This window comes from Talpa occidentalis, unplaced genomic scaffold, assembly GCF_014898055.3.
Source record: "Talpa occidentalis isolate TD23 unplaced genomic scaffold, MPIMG_talOcc4v2.1 talOcc4.16, whole genome shotgun sequence".
In the NCBI taxonomy this organism is placed as follows: domain Eukaryota; kingdom Metazoa; phylum Chordata; class Mammalia; order Eulipotyphla; family Talpidae; genus Talpa; species Talpa occidentalis.
In genome coordinates this window covers 2,707,425-2,725,479 of record NW_023601653.1, presented here as the reverse complement: position 1 = coordinate 2,725,479, position 18,055 = coordinate 2,707,425, and the positions used below count along the sequence as shown (strand labels likewise).

The 18,055-nt window shown below is 66.7% G+C and overlaps 1 protein-coding gene and 1 non-coding gene across 4 annotated transcripts; one reads left to right on the top strand and one right to left on the bottom strand.

Annotated features, from left to right (window-relative positions):
* The first annotated feature begins 95 nt into the window (after positions 1 to 95).
* On the top strand, positions 96 to 245 carry LOC119248537 (U12 minor spliceosomal RNA). Its single transcript, XR_005125963.1, has one exon. It is a non-coding gene; the product is annotated as a U12 minor spliceosomal RNA (small nuclear RNA).
* A 1,481-nt stretch (positions 246 to 1,726) lies between these two features.
* On the bottom strand, positions 1,727 to 17,555 carry LOC119247182 (NADH-cytochrome b5 reductase 3). 3 transcript variants are annotated; one of them, XM_037513426.2, is made up of 9 exons: positions 17,505 to 17,555; positions 12,490 to 12,621; positions 9,672 to 9,744; positions 9,234 to 9,340; positions 7,981 to 8,110; positions 7,475 to 7,558; positions 7,221 to 7,306; positions 5,469 to 5,568; positions 1,727 to 2,069 (listed from the first exon to the last, which is right to left on the bottom strand). In XM_037513426.2, exons 1-9 carry the CDS (start codon positions 17,523 to 17,525, stop codon positions 1,897 to 1,899), a joined length of 906 nt encoding a protein of 301 aa, XP_037369323.1. In that variant the 5' UTR covers positions 17,526 to 17,555; the 3' UTR covers positions 1,727 to 1,896. The 3 variants fall into 3 exon arrangements, with proteins under 3 accessions (XP_037369323.1, XP_037369325.1, XP_037369324.1); XM_037513428.2 differs by lacking the exon at positions 17,505 to 17,555 and adding an exon at positions 16,069 to 16,147 and having other exon boundaries at positions 1,729 to 2,069; XM_037513427.2 differs by lacking the exon at positions 17,505 to 17,555 and adding an exon at positions 15,783 to 16,003 and having other exon boundaries at positions 1,729 to 2,069.
* Between the last annotated feature and the right edge of the window lie 500 nt (positions 17,556 to 18,055).

The following is an 18,055-nucleotide window of genomic DNA, read 5'->3' as shown; positions in this document are numbered from 1 at the left end:
AACGGGGTTGTGCGTTTAACAGTCCGCCTCGCTACTCACCGTAGGGCTAATGAGATTGGGATTTATTACCCAGGTAGCGACAGCGGGCGTCCCTCATGCCTTAAACTTATGAGTAAGGAAAATAACGATTCGGGGTGACGCCCGGATCCTCACTGCTAATGTGAGACGAATTTTTGCGCGGGTAAAGGTCGCCCCTGTGGTGACCCGCCTACTTTGCGGGATGCCTGGGAGCCGCGATCTGCCCGACCTCCTTCTTCTCAAAGAGCAGACGTGCAGGGGGCGCCCCGGCCTCGCCTGCGCCGCGTCAACGGCAGCGGCGCTTTGTGCAGCCGCAATCGCGGAGGCGTCCGGCGGCCGAGCCGGCCTTGGGGGCGGGGTCCCTCCTGGGGCCCGCGCGGGAGGTCTCCGCGCCTGACGGCCCGCCCCGCCTCCGGTGGGGCCCGGCGGCGGCAGCCCCGCGGGGGGGGGGGTGGCGGGCGGCCCTGCCTCCCCCCAGGGGCGCGCCCGGGGCGGGGCGGCCTCGAGGCAGACCCGGGAGGCCGGGCCTTGGCCGGCGGCTCTCGGCGGGCCCCGGGCCCCGACCTCGTCCGGCGCGGGGGGCGAGAGCAGGCGGGTCCCCCGCGAGACGGGCCCGGGCTGCAGCCGCACGGGCGCCCCGCGTTGCTGGACACCGACCCGGCGCTGTGAGCCGGAGACGCCCCGCGGCCGGGGCACGTGGGGGGCTGGGCCCCGCACCCGCTTGAACCCCCTCCCCGCGGTGGCTCCCGCGCGGGCTCCGCTGCGAGCCCCGCAAGTCCGCAGGAGCGCGGGGCCCGGGCGGAGGGCCGCACCCCACGGCGAAGCTCCCGGCCTCCCGCGGGCCCCAGCTCCAGCCTCGGGTGCAGACCCCAGGCGGAAAACGGGGCTCAGGCACCTCCCGCCCTCGCGGGGCCAGCGGGGACCTCGGGGGCGCGCAGGAGGGGCGCGGCGCCCGCACCCCAGGCCCCGCTCGGGAACCCGCAGGCCCTTGGCGGGAGGGGGGCCGCACAGCCGGGGCTCCCGGCGGCTCGCGGTCCTCCTGATGGCCCGGGGGCCGGCATCCCCCCCCCCCACACACACCCCCGGCCCCCGCCCCCACCAAGGAGCCGCAGTCGGGGTGAAATCAGCAGCTTTACTCCGGCGCCGGTTCTCCGTACAGGCCGAGGAGGCCGCGGCGCGCGCGGGAGGCGAACTCTCGTCTACAGGCAACGTGGCGGCCCCTGAACCTCAGCGCGAGGCCCTGCGCGGAGCCTCCCTGGGGCTCGGGGGTTGGGGCGAGGAATAAATAAACCTTGGCGTGGCTCTGCCGGCGGGGGCGGGACGACCGCCCAGCACCAGCCCAGCGGACACCGGCCCGCGGCTGCAATGCTTGGGGGTGCGGGGTGCAGGGGCCTGTGCGCCAGACTGGGGGGCCCTCCCCCGCCCCTCCCCCCTGCAGTGGGGGTCAGCCAAGCTGCCTGAGGCTGTCCCGCTCCGGCCTCTCGCCCCCCGCAGCCCGTGGAGGACTTCCCGGGTCCCCCGCAGTGGAAGGCGCTGCCCGCAGGAGGCGCAGCCGTGGGGCCACCACCCGGCGCAGCTCTGGGCTGCTGGTGCGGGCTGGCTCCAGACGTGGCCCGCTCTGGGGGGGCGGGGAGCACATGCTGGCGGCCTGGGCCCGGTGGGGGGCCGGGGAGGGCCGGGCGGGGTCAAGGCCACCGGACAAGCGCGGTGAGGCCGCAGGAGCCTGTGGACCCGGCTCCCAGGGCAGCCCGGCGGGGGCCGGCCCAGTGGGGTGACCACCCGGGGCCGGGCGGGCCTGGCTGAGCTCAGGGCCACGTGCGAGATGGGGTGAAGATGGTGAAGGAGCGTGGCAGGCGCAGGGGTGCGGACGGGCGGCCCTCAGAAGGCGAAGCAGCGCTCCTTGGGGTGGCCCGCGCGGTCCAGGTTGGGCAGGCAGGCGTACTGGATCATGGGCGGCGGGCCGCACATCAGCACCAGCGGCTGCTCGTCGGGAGAGGGGAGGTGGTCCCGGATCATCTCCTCGTTCACGAAGCCCTGGCTGTAGTCCCAGGCTGCGGGGGGGGGGACGGACACCCGTGAGCAACCAACTGCCCGCTGCCGCCCCCCACCACATCCTCCACCCCCGCAGAACCCGCTCCCGGGCCCCCAGCCCAGCCTGGCCCAGCCAACACCCCCCAGCTCGCAAAGCCTCTCCCTTCCATGGGCACCCGCGTGACCCTCAGAACCACCGAGGGCGGACAGGGCGGGGGGTCCCGACCCCATCTGACAGCTGTAGGAACCTCTGAGGCGCTGTCAAGGCCGCGTCGTGAAGCGAGGACACAGGCAGGATGTGGGACCCCAGGTCCAAGAGGCGCCCCAGCAGGAGGCCCGCTCCAGGCCGCTCAGCGGCACCTTCTCCGCGGCCACCCCCACGGCCCGTTGTCGGAGTCTCTCCCCACCAGGGCCCTGGCGCCCGAGGAGCCACGTCTGGTCCCCAGAGATGTGTCCCCGGTGCCAGGCGGCCCAGACTCAACACAGGCCACCGGGGAGCCTGAAAACAGCAAGGCCGGGACACAAGCCCCAGACTCGGGGCCGCGGCTCTTCTCCGTCCCGCCCGCCGCGCCGTCTCAGCAGAGCGAGCTGCTTCTCCTCCCCCAGCGGCTGCCGGTGCCCCCCGGGCCCGCAGGGGGCTCACGGGGGCCGCTCCGGGGCACTGGCCTGGGGCGGCCGGAGGCGGGGCTCCGGGCAGTGACGTGGCAGGCAGCTGGCTCTGAGCTGCCCAGGGCTCCGCCCATCTGGCTCGGGCAGGGGGTGGTTTCCTGTCCTCCGAGTCCCCCCAGGGGACGGAGCCAGACTGCCATCTCGGCTCTCCCCATCCCGGAGCCTCACGAAGCTCCCGACGCCGCAGACACAGCTGCGGATGCTCAGGAGGTGACCAAGGAGACGCGCCTCGAAGCTCAGCGCCCAGCATCGCCTGGAGCCCGCTCTCCAGGGCCCTGGGCATCCAGGGGCGCCAGGACGGAGGCGCCGCTGTGCAGGGGGAGCTTGGCCCTGCCCGGCCCCCACGGCCACGTTCGTGCAGAGCCGCTTCCCTGGTTCCATGGACAGCCCTGCCCTTGTTTCCGTTCCCTCCCACTGGCTATTTGCGCCATTCTGACTCACGCGGAGCCTGCAGCCCGTGAACCCCCTCTGGGAAGAGGCAGGGCAGAGACACGCTTGCTGTGCGTGGGCAGCAGACGGCATGTACTTTGTGCCAAACAGCAGGGACTACCCGGTGCGCGGGGCGTGCAGGGAGTGAGGCTTTTTAGGAGGAAGCACTTTTCTTGATACTGGAGGTGGCTTTGGGGGAGCAACACCAGGACGTGCGAATGGCTGACCCTCCTCCCACTGGCCCCTGGCTCCACGGTGGCCGAGTGACCGTTTCCTTTCTCGACATCCGCACGTTCAGCTTGTACCTCATCTCGGAACGACACCTCAGCTACCCTGGGCGGGTCTGGTGGTGCCAGGGGGCTGACTGCCCAGCCCAAGGCAGCCCTCCGCGGCAGCAGCTGGTCACTGTAAAAGCCGGCCCCGGAGGGCGGGTCTGGGAGCTGCCAGCGGCCACCTGCAGAGGCCGGCGGGGGCGGGCAGGCCAGGCGGGCCCGCAGTGGGCGGGCCCACGCACCAGCATGAGCTGCCACCAGGGGGCGCCAGCCCAGCCCGCGTCCCCCCTTTCGAGGGAGACACCGGACAATTTAAATGCCCTTTTCACTGAAGCAGCAGCCGCCTCCCAGGGCCAGGGCACCTGCCTCACCTCCGCTCCAGCACCCACGCTTGAGCCCCAACCCTCACCCCCACACTCCTGCCCCACGCTGGGCCTCACTAGCCATCTGCTACTGTGAATAAACCTGTCCTGTTCGCTCCCCACCAGCACTCGGCTCACGGGGCCAGGCTGACCTCACAAGCACACGGGACGCAGGTCTGACCAGGTGGGGACCTGCCCGGCCCACATGGGCTGGCTCAGGACAGCCCGTCCCGCCAGAGGCCTCGGAACAAAGACGTCAGGTCCATGGAGCTACCCAGGCCGGGCCCTCAGCCCAGGAGACCGGGGCCTGGGGCCCGGCCCAGCCAACTCATGGCCCGGCCCCAATGACCCAGGGCCCGAGAGCAGCAACCTTAGCGCCTATGAGCTTGTTTCTGGGGGACACGGGGTGGCCGTGGACAGAGCCGCCTGGTCAGTGGGTGTGTGTTCCCCACATATGGGGGGGCCCCAGGGAGTGGTGGGTCCCTGTGAGGGGTGGAAGCAGAGTGAGGTCAGGGCGGCAGGACATGAACACAGAATGCAGGCTGGCGCCCACGTGGGCACTTCAACAATGTCCACTTTCCAAGACTTAGACATTCCCCGTGAGAATGCAGGTCCCTGGGTCTCCGCGGTGGCCAAGTGTAAGCTAAGTCTCAGCGCTATCACTGCGCCAGCCCATGCAATGGCCTGAGTTTGACCCCCAGCCAGGGAGCTAACCCAAATAGGGCGCAGCAGACCTCTCCCGTCCCGCCCACGGCTCCCCTCGCAGTGTGTTTCAGCGGATCTGCCTGTTGCGCTCCCGACTCTCTCTCACTCCCTGCACCTCTGGCCTACACCCCAGTTCTACGCAAAACTAAAATCTTTAAAAAAAAAAGAAAAAAAATGCAGATCCACGGCTTCTCCTGAAAATGGGAAGGTCTGGCCACATGGGCTGCACTACTGTACAAACAACTGCCTGCAGCCAAGACAGGCCCTCTGGACGGGGAAGATGTTCCCCAAGTGCCACAGGCCCCACCACTCCCTACTGTTTCCCAAGCCTGAAATTAAACAGCATCAGTATCATTTACCAAAAGGCCTAAGCTGCTGTTTTTCTCACAGCAAAGAAGAAATTAAGCTGTTTCTTCTACCCGAATCTCAATCTAAAGCAGAAGAGTGAGAGTTTAGCTCCCAGAGAGCAAGCTTGTTTCAAGTTTTGGGGGCTGCCTTGATTCACTGCCTCCTACATGGTCTTGGCGCCTCCAGAACCCACTGTGTGACCCTGGCAAACGCCGAGACAGGCAGAACAGGGGTAACTGTATGTGGGTCCCTCTCCCCACAGGGCTGCTGATGGGAGAGAAAATGGGTGCAAAGTGCCTTAGGGTACAACCTGCAAAGTAGGAGCATCGGCCCACCTCGGTTCTTCCCTGAGTGAGCACCAGCCAAGGGCAGAACGCCAGCCTTCTTTGTCCAGAGGGGCGGTGAAGGGGCTGGAGGGAGGACTCGGGCTCGGGGGACAGAGGACGTGAGGTCAAGCTCTGGCATCTTCCAGCTGTGTGACTCTGAGCGCCTGCTCACCCCCCTGAGCCCTTGCTCTCACCAGACAGATGGGGCGAGAGCCCCCTCATGGGACATCAGCACCAAAGGAGAGCATGGGAGCTGTGGGGGCGCGGGCCAGCACCTCCCACCCCGTCCTGCCCGGGCCCCCTCTCACCTTCAGGGGCTTTGTCCACCGTGTACCAGAGCTTGAAGCGCGCGGAATGCTCGTTCCTCAGCTCCTCCAGCTCAGGCCGCAGCAGGATGTCCTTCTCGGTCTACGGGCAGCCAGCATGAGCGGTCAGGCGGGAGGGGCAGCAGGGACTGCCCTGGAGTCGCTCAACACCCGCCGTAGGCCACACACACGCACGGCCCGAGAAAGTGGTGGCACGGCCACCCAAGTCCCAGGACACGTGTGTCCCTTCTCACTGCACCCGTGGCGCTGACCCGGGCCACACTGGGGTTACACGGGGTGGGAAGGAGAACAGAGCTGCACGTGGGCAAGCTCACTGACAGACGGAAGGAAAGGTGCCCCACCAGTCATGGGGGCCGCGGGCAGCTTTACTGCCCAGCACACCCCTCACACAAGCCCATATGTTCAGGCTGCACATCCACAGGTCCTGTTTCCCAACTCACACTGGCCCCTCGCACGGCCTTCCCTCTCCTGGGCCTACAGCTCCCCCACTGACTTCACTCTACAGAATCAGAACAGTGTCACCTCCTCCAGGAAGCCTTCCCGGACTCCAGGAAACATCAATCATCTGTTACTTCCTTGGCCTCTCCACCCTGACACAGGCCTTTGCCTGGTGTTTGCAGGGCATGAGACACACCTGAGGGGCGCCCACTCACAAACCTCTACGGAGCCCCTGGCAGGGTGAAGAGCAGGGTCCCCCAGCCCAAGGAGGCCTCTTTGCTCAGCACTGCTCACCCTGTACCACCCAGGGTGCCTCAACATCCTCAGCAGACAGGGCCACCAGGAAAGGCAGAGGGCTGAAGCCACCCAGGCAAGACAAAGACCACCAAGGTGGAAAACAGGGTATTTTCTAGATGGGAGTTTTCATAGACAGGCCCTGGTCCCAGCACTTCCAGTCAGACCCCACTAGGGGCCTCCGTGTGCAGAGCCACAAAGCAGGGCAGGGCCACCGCCCCAGCCAGCCACCGAGAGGCCAGCAGACAGACCCAGCCACACCCCCACCCCCACCCAGGCCCACCAGCTGCCTGGGAGTTTCTGGCTCTTTCCACTCATCTGGGCTGAGTCAAGGCCAGCTAGTCGGCTCAGGGCAGTTTTCTGCAGCTGGGGGGCAGGGGACAGGGGTGGGGCAGGAGGGTCCTCAAGAACCTTGGAGAAGCCCCTCCCGTTCTGGGTTTCTTTTCCTCACAGGTGGACAGTGTGGAGCCAGGGCCAGATGGTCCCCAGGACGAGCTGACCTGAATCGTATGTAGCAGGCGCAGAAGGCCTGGGCATGACCTTACAAAATCCACATATTCCATCACAAATCACTGACCCTAAAAAGACCCTCGGGGTGGCCTTGCTTCATCAGCTCATTCCACAGCGAGGGAGCAGAGCTCAGAGAGAGAGAGTGACCTGTCAAGGCCACACAGCAGGCCAGGGTGGGTGCTGGCACGGGGAGGACATGCCCTCAGGAGTGCGAGACCAGGGGTGCTGACCCTGCCCGGGCCCCCAGCACAGGGACCTCATGCAGACGTGCTTGTGGGTGCTCGCCCCTCCCCTCACGCGCAGCCCCACTCAGGTCGCTGGGGGGGCCCTGGACTGAGCATGTCCCCCACGCACTGCGGAGCTGCCCGCGCACTGACCGTCCAGGATGCCACTGCCGCCCGCCACCCTGAGCGGAGGCCTGGGTGCCACCTCACCAGGCTGTGCGAACCCCCAGCAGGCACGGGGCTGCCTGTCGCAGGAAGGCCCACTGACCTGGTTGGCAAAGATCAGGTGGCACACAGTGGGGTCTTGCGGGTCCTTCATGATGGCGCGGATCACCTGCAACATCGGGGTGATGCCTGCAAGACAACAGCCCCCACAGGCCCCGTGATGCTGCTGCGTCACACAGGCCCGGGGCCCACAGGCACTTGGGGGCAGGGGCTAGGACCGCCCCGGCAGCTCCCCACCCTAACCTGCCCCCAAGCTCTAACACTGGGATGTCGGCGGGGGCTCCAGAGCCCACATACCAGTTCCTCCTGCGATCATGCCCACGGACTTCACTGTCCTGACCACGGGGCTGGATTTCTTGTCCGGGCGGATGGCAAACTTCCCTGGGGAGGGAGGAGGAGGTGAGCCCCACTCTGAGGGCCCAAGTGCAGACAAAGGATCAGAGAGCCCAGCCCGTCAGGCAGGGGGGAAGGAGACGCCCTGGAACCCCACCCAAATGCCAAAGGGGCACAAAGCTGGGTGCCTCCTGGCAGATGGCTGGGGAGCAGGGGGAGCGCCCAGCTCAGCCCTTTGGCTCATTTCTTTTCAGCTGTGTTGAGCCACGCAAGGCGGGGCTGTGGCCTGGACATGGCTCAAAGGCAGCCGGCTGCCAGCCCGGCACTGGCCATCTTCTCCTGATCAGTGGGGGAAACCGAGGCCCCAGCAAAGAGACAGCTTGTCCTGTCACAGGAGGCAGCTGAGCCTGGCCCTGCCCACAGCATCCCCCCTGGCCTGGCCGTCCCCAGGGGGTTCCGACCCGAGTCACCTCTGCCCTGGTAGACCAGCAGCCCGTTGGGGCCCCGGAACTCAATGGTGTCTCCGATCTTCATGTTCTCCAGGTACTGGGACATCTTCCCTCCGGCGGGAAACTTGGGGTGGGTGTCCTTGAAGTAAACCTGCAAGACACCGCCCTCCTCAGTCCCCAGGACTCGGGGGGAGCTCTGGCCACAGCGGAAAGCGTCTGTTCTGGGGTTCTTCTCTGACCCGTGGGTGGTCTCCCCACATCGTGCTCCTCCACCTATCAACGCTCTCCAGTCCACGACCGACCCCCGGGAGTCTGCCCCCCACCGACTGGCCCCTTGGAAGGCAAAGGTCAGCCCGGCGTGCGGGCAAGACGCGCCTGCAGAACCCGCGGGAGGGACGGGTCCTGGGGCTGCCAGCCCAGTGAGGCTCCGGGAAGGCCTTGCGATGCCCCCTTTGGTGGGGGCTCAGTTCTTTCCACTTTGCTCCATGGTAAAAACATCCCTCTCGGACAACTTCCTCCCATGTCCTTTGGGATTTCCGCTCTGGAAAAGGAATGTTAAAACCCATGTGCAAAGAGATGGGGAGACAGCGGGGCAGCTGACCCCGCCCAGGGCTGGGAGGGCTTCCCTGAGAAGGGACAGTGTGTGCAAAGCCTGGCTGGCCTCAGAGGGCCTGCGGCAGTGGCGTGGGGCGGGGGAGGCGAGAAGACTGTGGCTTCCGCACAGGGGATGGGTCTGTGGAGGAGGAGGGGTGGAGGAAGAGGTGGGCAGAGCACACGTGTGCCGGGACCCTGCTTTTCCCTAGGGCCAGCAAGGTCTCTAAGCCGGGCGGGGCCTGGTCATCGTGAGCTTTTACCCCCACGGGAATCCCACCTATGCCTTTCCACATGCAGCCCGAGTGATTCTGACCAGATCCATGCTTGATCCCTCACCACCTTCCCCTGGCTCTGGACTGAGCCCCAGACCCCACCGGGATCTCAAGGGCCCTGCTGACAATCCCCCCTCACCTGGCTGCTTCAGTCCTTCAGACTCCTGACCTCAGGGCCTTTGCACTTCCCGCCTCTCCACCCGCATGCTGCCTCCTCAGCTGCCCGCTCAGGGCGCAGCTCCCATCACCCTGGCACGCCCCAGCCCTGGGGCCCGTTCCAGGCACTCAGTCCCGCGCGTGCCCCCCAGTCGGCCAGTGAGCCCTGCTGGCTCCTCCTCTGCAGATGGCCGATCCCCACTCGAAGACACTCAGCCGCAGCCCCAGCCCCACTCTCTGCTGAGACCTCACCTTGACGACCAGGTCCACGAAGCCCTTGTCGTCATCGCTGGAAACAGGCGTGTAAGGCCGAATGACCAGGTTTCCGTCCACTCGAGCAGAGAGGTAGATGTGCTGGCCTGGAGACAGGGCGGGTGACTCTGGGTGACAGTCCCTGAGGGTCCGCTGGGCCTTGTTAACCCAGTGCCCTGCCCAACCCAGCATTCAAAGCCAGGCCCGTCGGGATTCCCGTCACGTCCCACTTTGCTGCCGCCATGTCTTGGAGGGCTGGTACCACGTCAGGCTCGCAGGCCATCTCCCCTCTGATTCCGACACTCACCCTCAAAGGCCCAATGTGGCTGTCACCTCTTCCTTGAAGCCTCCCCTGCTCTCCTGAGTTAAAGTGTGAAGCTCCTTCCTTTCTCACTGAGTGCCCCGGGTGCCCACCCATTCCCATTTGACCCCACTCACCGATGGGGAGGCCCAGGATGTGCTGGGGTGACGGCAGGGCAAAGCGGAACCGCCGGGTGTCGTGGCTGATGATCTGCAACGAGGCCCGAGCTGCTGGGCGGCTGCCAGACCTCAGAACCCCCACCGCTCCCCGGCAGCCCATGTGTCATTGAGAGAAGTGGCACTGATGCCCCATGTGGGTGCGTGCGTGCGCACGCCCGTGCGAGGATGGAGGTGAGGGACATCTGGGGGCCCCTCGTTCGCGCTGGCCCTCCGACGGGCAGTGACCCACCCAGAAACACAGGGCAAGGTGGTCAGAGCGGGGAGGAGCTCGGGGTCCCAAATGGAGGTATCAGATGGCCCTGAAAGTTCCAGGGATGTGCAGGAGGACGTCACCCCTGGCATCAGTCCAGCTGTACCCTGGAGTGGACACAGGTGCCGGGCCTGGGACTGGGGAGAGGAGCCCCACGAGCCACCACCCTGAAGCCTCAGAAGCCGGGCAGCAAGACTGGCTGTGCCTGCTGGCGAGAGGTGTGGCGACCTCACTACCCAGAGGTCCCCAGGCTGCCTTGGCCAAAAGCCCAAAGCCAGGCCTCCAGCCAACAGGGGTGGGGACTCAGGGCGGGGCGCCTCCTCCCCTGGCCTCAGGGTGGGGCAGACGCTGGAGAAGCTCTGTCTGAGCCGAGAGGGAGACAGGGAGACTGCTTTCCAGTTAAGCGCCTTAATCCCAGGCCAGGGAAGCGTCACGCAGGAAGCTGGGGTCAGAGCTGGAAATCAAACCAGGACCCAGCTGTGGCCTGGGCTCCCGGGGCCACAGAGGGGGCAGGTAGCCACCAAGCACATGGACACGCTGGGGCCTGGCGGCGCAGCAGGTCCGCTGCAGGATGGGAGTGTTATCACTTGGGGGGACCACAGAGTTTTGAGTGTGGGGGCATAGGTGGGAAGCTGGGTGTTAGGAGAGGGTGCCGAGTCCGCTCTCTGCCCCAGCAGCCTGGCCCGATGCTGCCTCTCCGGGAACCTTTGCACTCTGGACAAAGGGAGCCCCAAGGCCTCTTAGGAGCAGATTCCAGCGTTATCAACTGTCCTAAGGGTCAAAGTCAGAGAGCCACATGCAAGATCATTCTGGAGGAAGAACAGCAGTGAAGACATGGATATCTCTGGCATAGGACAGGCCCTAGCAGGGGGCACTCAGAGAGCTCCAGGGGTCCCTGCGGGGCAGCCCAGCACGGTGGGGAGCGCAGGCCCCCAGCCACGGCAGAGCAAGAGCGTCTAAAAGCAGGTCAACCTGCTGTCCCCGCAAGGCCACCACGACGGGCTGTGACCCAAGTGCCAGGACATTTACCACTTGCTCAAAGGGGGCTGGTGGGTCCCCTATGGGACAACCCCGTGACCCACACCAGACTGTCTTCAAAAATAACGCAGCAGCTTTGGGGTAGACATGGTCAGGCACCCCACCCCGCTGCAGGACCGGGCAAGAAAATCAGTTTATTAAGAGAAACAGCACACACACACCTGAACCCCCATTTATGTGCATGAGTGTGCCACACAACAGAAGGCCCACCCGAGCCGGGAAGGGGTGCCCCACTCAGTGGCCACACGGAGGGGACACTCACGCTTCACAGGCGAATTTTTATAGCAGGCACATAAAGTCATCATGACTTCTGGAATAAAACCACCAGAAGGAAAAGGAATTTTTAAAAAAGATTTAGGGCCTCCCTGGTGGCACAAGGGGTTGACGCAACCTATGAAGCTGGCCACAGCCTCTGCAGCACGAGTTCCATCCCTGGCCAGGGAGCTACCCACATGGCGCAGCAGACCTCTCCTGCCTCCCCGCTGCTCCCCTCAGCAGTGTACTTCGGTCAATTGGTCTGTTCTGCTCCCCGCTCTGTCTCTGGTGAATCCTCTCACCTCCCCCCCTTCTCTGGCCTATACCCCAGCTCTTCTGTGCATAAATAAATCTTAAAAAAAAAAAAAAGGAAATATTTCAAGACGGGATGGTTTCATTTTAGGAAAAAAACAAAAAGATATGGGAGAAGGTGAAGGGCCTATGAGCCCCCCAGGAGGAGGTGAGGTGTGTGTGGATTTTTTGGCTTTTCTCGGGGTTTTGAATCCTCTGACTCCCAGTGGGACAGCACAGGCCCAGCCGGGCGCAAGCGGCAAGAGCCTCCCTGGGCTCTGGGTGGAGACTGCGGGGGGGGGGGGGGGGGGGTTGGGGGGGGGCATGAGCACTGCTGCATGACTCAGTTGTCCCTGCCACACCCGCTCCAAGGCGAGCTTTGATGAGGGGGAGTAAGGAGGGAAGCAGCAGCCCTGGGGGCAGGCAGCCTGGGAAAGGATGGCCTTAGATCAGGACCACAGGTTTGAAAGGCAGAGGCAGACTGGGCAGGAGTACACACACACACACACACACACACACACACACAGACACACACACACAAGAGCGGTGTCTGGGCCCCACGAGGACAGGCCGGAAGGGAGGGCGTGGAGGGGGGGTCCTGGGATGTCAGCACAGGGACCGTGAGCGTGAGGAGAGGCCTGGGTGCTGCGCTACCGACTCAGCGTGACCTCAAGTGACGCCTACTCCTCTCTGCCCTCAGCCCCCATCTGTTAAATGGAGGCCGGACCCAGTCCCGAGGGTCTGAATTCCCGGGGGAGGCTGAGGAGGGGCCGGGGAATGGGCTCCGCGACCACACAGCTCAAACCCCTCTGCCACGATGAGCACCTCGCTTTCCCGCCTGTAAAATGGGTAGAGAACGGGACCCACTTCAGAGAGGGCCGGGCCGAGCAGGCAGGTGTGAGCGGCGCTGCGGTGCCGGCGCGCCCAAGCGCCCAAACTCACCTCCTTGTCGATGAGCCGCAGCGGGTACTTGATGTCCGGGCTCTCGAGGGTGATGGCGGGCGTGGAGCGCTGGAACAGCTTCATGAGCAGGCTGTACAGGAACCAGACCGGGGACAGGGCCACCTGGCCCAGCTGCGACGACAGGGCCAGACCCGCGAGGTCAGCGCGGGAAGGGCGGCCGCCGGCTCCCGCCCAGCACAGACGCCCCGGGCCTCGGCTCCCCCCGCAACGCTCCGGACCGACGTCCCGCAGTGAGCCCGAGCTCCCGTCCCGGCGCTGGCGGGGAGCTGCGGACGCCACGCTGCCGGCGCCCGTGATGGCATGAGCCAGTCTTCCGCGCCCGGCACCACGAGAAAACAGTTCTTGGAAAAGGCCCATTTCCCCCGAGGAGCAGGACAGAGACAGCGATGTAACTGGGCGCCAATCCCTTTGCGCTCCGGCTGCTGGGAAGCTCAGGGGACAGGCCGCAGCCAACTGCAATGCACTGAAGCACTGCGTCTGTGCCCCCTTCCCGCCTGCCCTTCTCCAGTCAGCGTCCCCGGGCCCAGTACGTGATGGCGAGTCCTTGCTCTATTCAGACACATGAGCAAATGAGCTCAACGCGGCATCTACCTGAGGCCTTCACTGCTCAAAGTGACTTTGAACCCAGTCCCTTGGGCTACTTCGGTGGGTGCCCGCTCTTCCTCACTGCCCACCGCCCCGCCGCAGCACAGGGGCTGAGCACCTGAGGCCCACTGAGCCTCGATGTGCCTGTCTGTAGAAGGAAGGTGGGCCACTGCCTGGAGCTGGGGGATGAGATGAGATGGGGGGCTTAGGTCAAAGAGGGGTCCATGGCCGGGGGAGTGTGGAGCCACACACAGGAGCGTTTCCTGTTATCCTTACATCGCACCTCCCAGGAGGTGAAATGTCCAAGTCAAGGAAGGGCAGAGGTGTTAAGATCCCAGGCCAGGCCTGATCCCTGCCCCCAAAACCGGCCCAGCGGCTTCAAGTTGCCAGACTGCAGCTGCGGTTACAGCCTTTTGTTGGACTGGGAACAATGTGCCTCTCTCCCAGACGGGGCCTCCACAGGGGCACAGCGGAGGCCTTGTCCTTGTCCCGCCCGGCCCTTGGTGGGGAACAGTGGGTCTGTGGGAGGCAGCCCAGGCCCCACCCATGCCCAGGGCCACACAGCAGGGGGCTCTGGCCACCTGCCCACGTAACTAGCACCAGGCCCCGTGTGGCATTTCACCCATCCTGGGTTTCATTTAAGGCCCTGGCTGGCAGTCCTGGCCTCAAGGGTAGGAGCCCAAGTTCAGAGTCCCAGCCCAGCCCCTAAGGAGAGTCTCTGCCTCTCCAGGCCTCACCTTCCTCAGGTGCATGAGGACAGTCCCAGACAGGGCTCCAAGTGTGCCCGTGAGCGCCCTGAGACCACCCTCACTTCCACACTGGCCTCAGGCAAACCACTTCAGCAAGCTGCGAACTAGGAAACTGAGGCCCAGAGCAGGAAAGTCAGCTCCCAAGTCACACCAAAGCCAACCCGCACAGCCCAGCCTCTGCACACCACGTGCCGCTACAGCCCTGTTTCTCGCAGAGGTGAAGTAGCTTGCCCAAGGTCACGCAGGGTCGGGGTGGAGCCAGGATTCCCCCCAGGCCTGTGGGCCAGCTCATCCCTAGCCACCTCCCAGGACAGACGCCCTCCCCGTGCCCGCTCACTAGCCCACAGCATAAGCCCCCCGCCAAGCCACAGCTCCAGATCCTGCCTCTCTCCATGAGGCCTGAGGCCCAGCTGCCAAAACCAGTTACCTGAACCAGCAGGCCGCTAGCTCCCCCTTCCTCAAACACCCGCTATGGTGCCTCATCCCCTGCACTCACCTACCAGCTCTCTGCTCTTCAAAAGAGCCCTTCGCACCTCAAGTCTCAGCCCCCTAGCAAACTCCTATTCATTCTCCAAAACCAGCTCAAAAGTCCGGGCTCCCCTGACTGCCCCCCTAATGGCTCATGGGTCCCTAGGTGGCTTCCACAGCCCTGTGCCCCCTTGGGGTGAGGATTATCCTGATGATTCCTCTGCTACAGGCCTCTCCCAGGCCTCCAGAGAGGCCACATCCAGGGGGAACATCACTTAGGGAGAAGCCAGGAAGTGGCCATTGTTAGGAGCGCTGGACATGACCTTGGTGACACTGCGCTGAGAGGCTGCGTGCGGCGCGTTCTCGGGCCCTGTGTCCCAGCCCAGCTGCTCGGGCGCGCAGCCGACCTTACAAACACGAGACCCTGCCCGCCTGCAGCCGGCCAGTCTGCACGGCCCCCACCCTGCGTCTCCTCACCAACCCACGGCGAGGGCAGGGAAACTGTTCATTTGCTGAGTGAGGAAACTGAGGCCGGGGGACACCCAGGGTGGAGTCCGCTGTGCTCCTGATTTTCTTTCAATCACCCACTCTCTGGCCTCCACAGCAGGGGATTCACGCCATCGCTGGAGGAGCTGATAAAAGTGGGGTGCCATTACGAACCCTGTTTCAGGTGAGGAAACAGAGGCCGGGGAGTCCCAAGGGCCACAATTTGAAGCAGACGCTCAAGCAGGCTGGAGTGACCTCACGGAAGCCCGGCCCACCTGGCCTCCAGGGCCCAGGGGCTCAGTCTGGCCGTGGAGACGGCAGAGGGGGAACCGGGGCACGAGCACATGCTGGGGCAGACCCTCCCTGTCACTCAGCCCTCCGGGCCACACCCCGTGGGCACACCCGCCGGGGCCCATGGCACACTGGCCCTGAAGGGCGCAAATCGGTGGGAGAGCAGAGGCGGGCAGAGAAAAGGGCGCAGTGGATGGCACAGCTGGAGGCTCCACCACACTCGCCTGGGTGGGGGCGCACTGTTCCCACGACTTCGGAGACCGGCCTTGGCCCCCTCCCGGCGACACACCACTTTGGCCCCTGCCAGCAGTAAACAGGAGGCAGATGGCTGAGGCCAAGGCCCCACCCAGCGCCGCCTCAGCTGCGCTGCTCATACAAACACACATCACTGCACCCCAACACCTGCGGGGCCCCGGGGAGGCTGCATCCCAGGCCTGCCCTGATGCCCCACCAGGGCCCCACCACCTGAAAACACAAGAGGGAGAAGGTCTCAGCTAAAAAGCTGGGGAGCCCTGTTCCCCCCCCAATACACGCAGGCGTCCCATCCTGCCCAGCTGCTCAACCCTGAGTCTCTGCTGGGACCCAGGGACCCACTCTACCCAGGTCAGGCCTGGATGGGCTGAGGGACCTGGCAGCCCCGCCCTCCCCAGAGGCCAGCTCCCCGCGCGAGGCTTGGACAAGCCCCTCACCCACTTGCTCACATGCCCGCGTGCCCTCCCGCTGTCCTGCCGGATCAGAGTGTCCACCTCCCTCCTGGGCCCCTTTGGGAAGTGGGAGGAAGTGGGAGGGAGTGGAGGAAGTTCCGCAATGGGGGGCTCCCAGCTCGGGACTGGAGGGGAAGGGAGCCCCGGAGGCGGGGCAAGTGGACAGCAGAACCAACCCACAGGGGAGCCAGCGCCGACTTCCCTGGGCTGGTGGGGGCCCGGCCCCGGAGGAGGTCCCGAGCCGCCAGGGGCAGGGGGGAAGCCAGGGACTTTACCTGGGGTGGTGGTCTGTGTGGGCCCCAAGCATCTGCGGCTGGATAGGAAGTGCCGAGAGTCCAGCCAAGCCCCACCGTGCCTCCCAGCAGCTCCCAGACTCAAGTGCCAACTCCTTAACCAGCCCCCCAAAGTGTGGGAGGAGGCGTCCCCCGGGGCCTGCAAGATTCAGATAAGATGCTGTGTCCCCACTCAGGAGCTGGCCTCCCACAGCGGCAGTGGGGAGTCTCTGGGGAGCATCTGTTCCGGGCGCCCTGGCAGGAATCCACTGTCAGTATCTGGGGTCAAGGTGGGGTCCCAGCTGGGACCTTGGGCAGGCAGGCCAGGGGCCTGTGAGGGTCTCCTGACGGGGACAAGGCAGCGCCCTCCCAGGGGAGCAGCAGCAACAATGTTCACCAGAAACATTCAGAGCGGCCCGTGCAGGGGCTGCAGGACGGGCAGCACCCTGGGGTGGCGGTCAGGGGACGCCTGCGCAGCGGAGGAAGGAGACTGGGAAGAAGTCAGGACGCTGCATGGAGGCGGCGACGCCCACAGGTTCGCCCTGGCCCTGAACCTGCTGCCCCTCGGGAGGAGGCCCGGCCTCGGCCTGGCCCCTGGGCCTCCCGCTGGCGGGGGCAGGGGCAGGGGGCAGGGGGCAGGGGGCAGGGGGCAGGGGTCCTCCGCGGACAGGGGTGGGGCCCGACTCCCGGCCTGGGCTGCGGCGGGGCCCGTCCGCGCCCTCGGGCTGCCCCGCCGGCCCCCGCACGCCCCCGGAGGCTCCCGCGGAACCTCAGCAGGAGGCGGCGGGCCGGGCCGGGGCGGGACCGGGACCGGCAGGCGGCGGACTTTGGAGCCCCGCGGGCGGGCGGGGCCTCGTCCGGCCGCGCCTCGTCCGCAGCGTGGGGCGCGGGGCCGGGCGCGGGGCGGGGCGGAGGCTGCGGGGGCCCCGCGCGCCGCCAGGACCCCCCGCGCTCGGGACTTCGGGGCCCGCCCGCCCGCCCGGCACGGCTGGCGCTCACTCTCGCGTGCGCTCACGCTCACACACACGTGTGCGGCTCGCCCCGCCCCCCGCCCCCTCGCGAGCACGGCGGCCACACCCCGGGCACACTCGCCACGCACGCGCGCCCCCCCCGGGCACCCCGGCCCGGCCCCCGCGCCCGCACGCGCCTCGCCGGGGGGCCGGGGCGGCGGCGGGCGTGAGTCACGGCGCCCGGGGCGGGGCGCGGCGGGCCGGGCGGGGTCCCGCGCCCCCCACCTCCGCCCCGCCGCGCCCCGGCCCCGGCCCCGCCGCCCGCGCCCCCGCCCCGGCCCCGGCCCCGGCCCCGGCCCCGGCCCCGGCCCCGGCCCCGGCCCCGCCGCGCGCCCCCGCCCGCCGCGCGCCCCCGCCCGCCGCGCGCCCCGCCCGCCGCGCGCCCCCGCCCGCCGCGCGCCCCCGCCCGCCGCCGCCCGCCGCGCTTACGGTGCTCAGGTGGGCGCCCATGGTGCCGCCGCGCGCTCGCTCCGCCGCCGCCGCTACGCTGCAGCCGCCAGGCCCCGCCCCGCCCGCCGCGGCCCCGCCCCCGCCGCGGCTCCGCCCCTACACGTCATCGGAAGGCGGGGCGCCCGCAGGCCCCGCCCCCTAGCCCCGTCCCGGCGTCGCGTGTCCCGGGGGAAGGGCGGCCCCGCCCCCGTACTCGGGGGACCCCCGGGTACATCGCCCCAAGCCCAGCGCGCGGCTGCAGTTCCCCGAGGGGCGCGAGCTTGGTGTCCCCGCCGCGCTGTGGGGCCCCCTCTGGGCCTTGTTTGACATTATCCAGGGAGGGGATGGCGCCCCTCCCCCCATGGGCTCTGACGTTAAAGGTGGACACTTCGCGTTGGCCTCGAAGCCTCCAGGATTTCGCCTCCTCGCTGGCTCGGCTGAGCTCCGCTCTGGGCCTCCCAGCCCCCCGGTTCCCGAAACCGACCCTCTGGGCCCCGCCTCCAGCCTCTGGACGCTCTTTCCCTCTCCGGAGCGCTGTCCCCGACGCCCTG

What these genes read in the sequence shown, in the direction of transcription:
- LOC119247182 (XM_037513426.2), bottom strand. Translation starts at nt 17,525, where the DNA reads ATGGGCGCCCACCTGAGCACC. An exon ending in TCGTGGACCTGGTCGTCAAG is followed by an intron (nt 8,111 to 9,233) that starts GTGAGGTCTCAG and finishes GGTGTCTTGCAG; the next exon opens with GTTTACTTCAAGGACACCCA. An exon ending in GCTGGTCTACCAGGGCAGAG is followed by an intron (nt 7,559 to 7,980) that starts GTGACTCGGGTC and finishes CTCCCTCCCCAG; the next exon opens with GGAAGTTTGCCATCCGCCCG.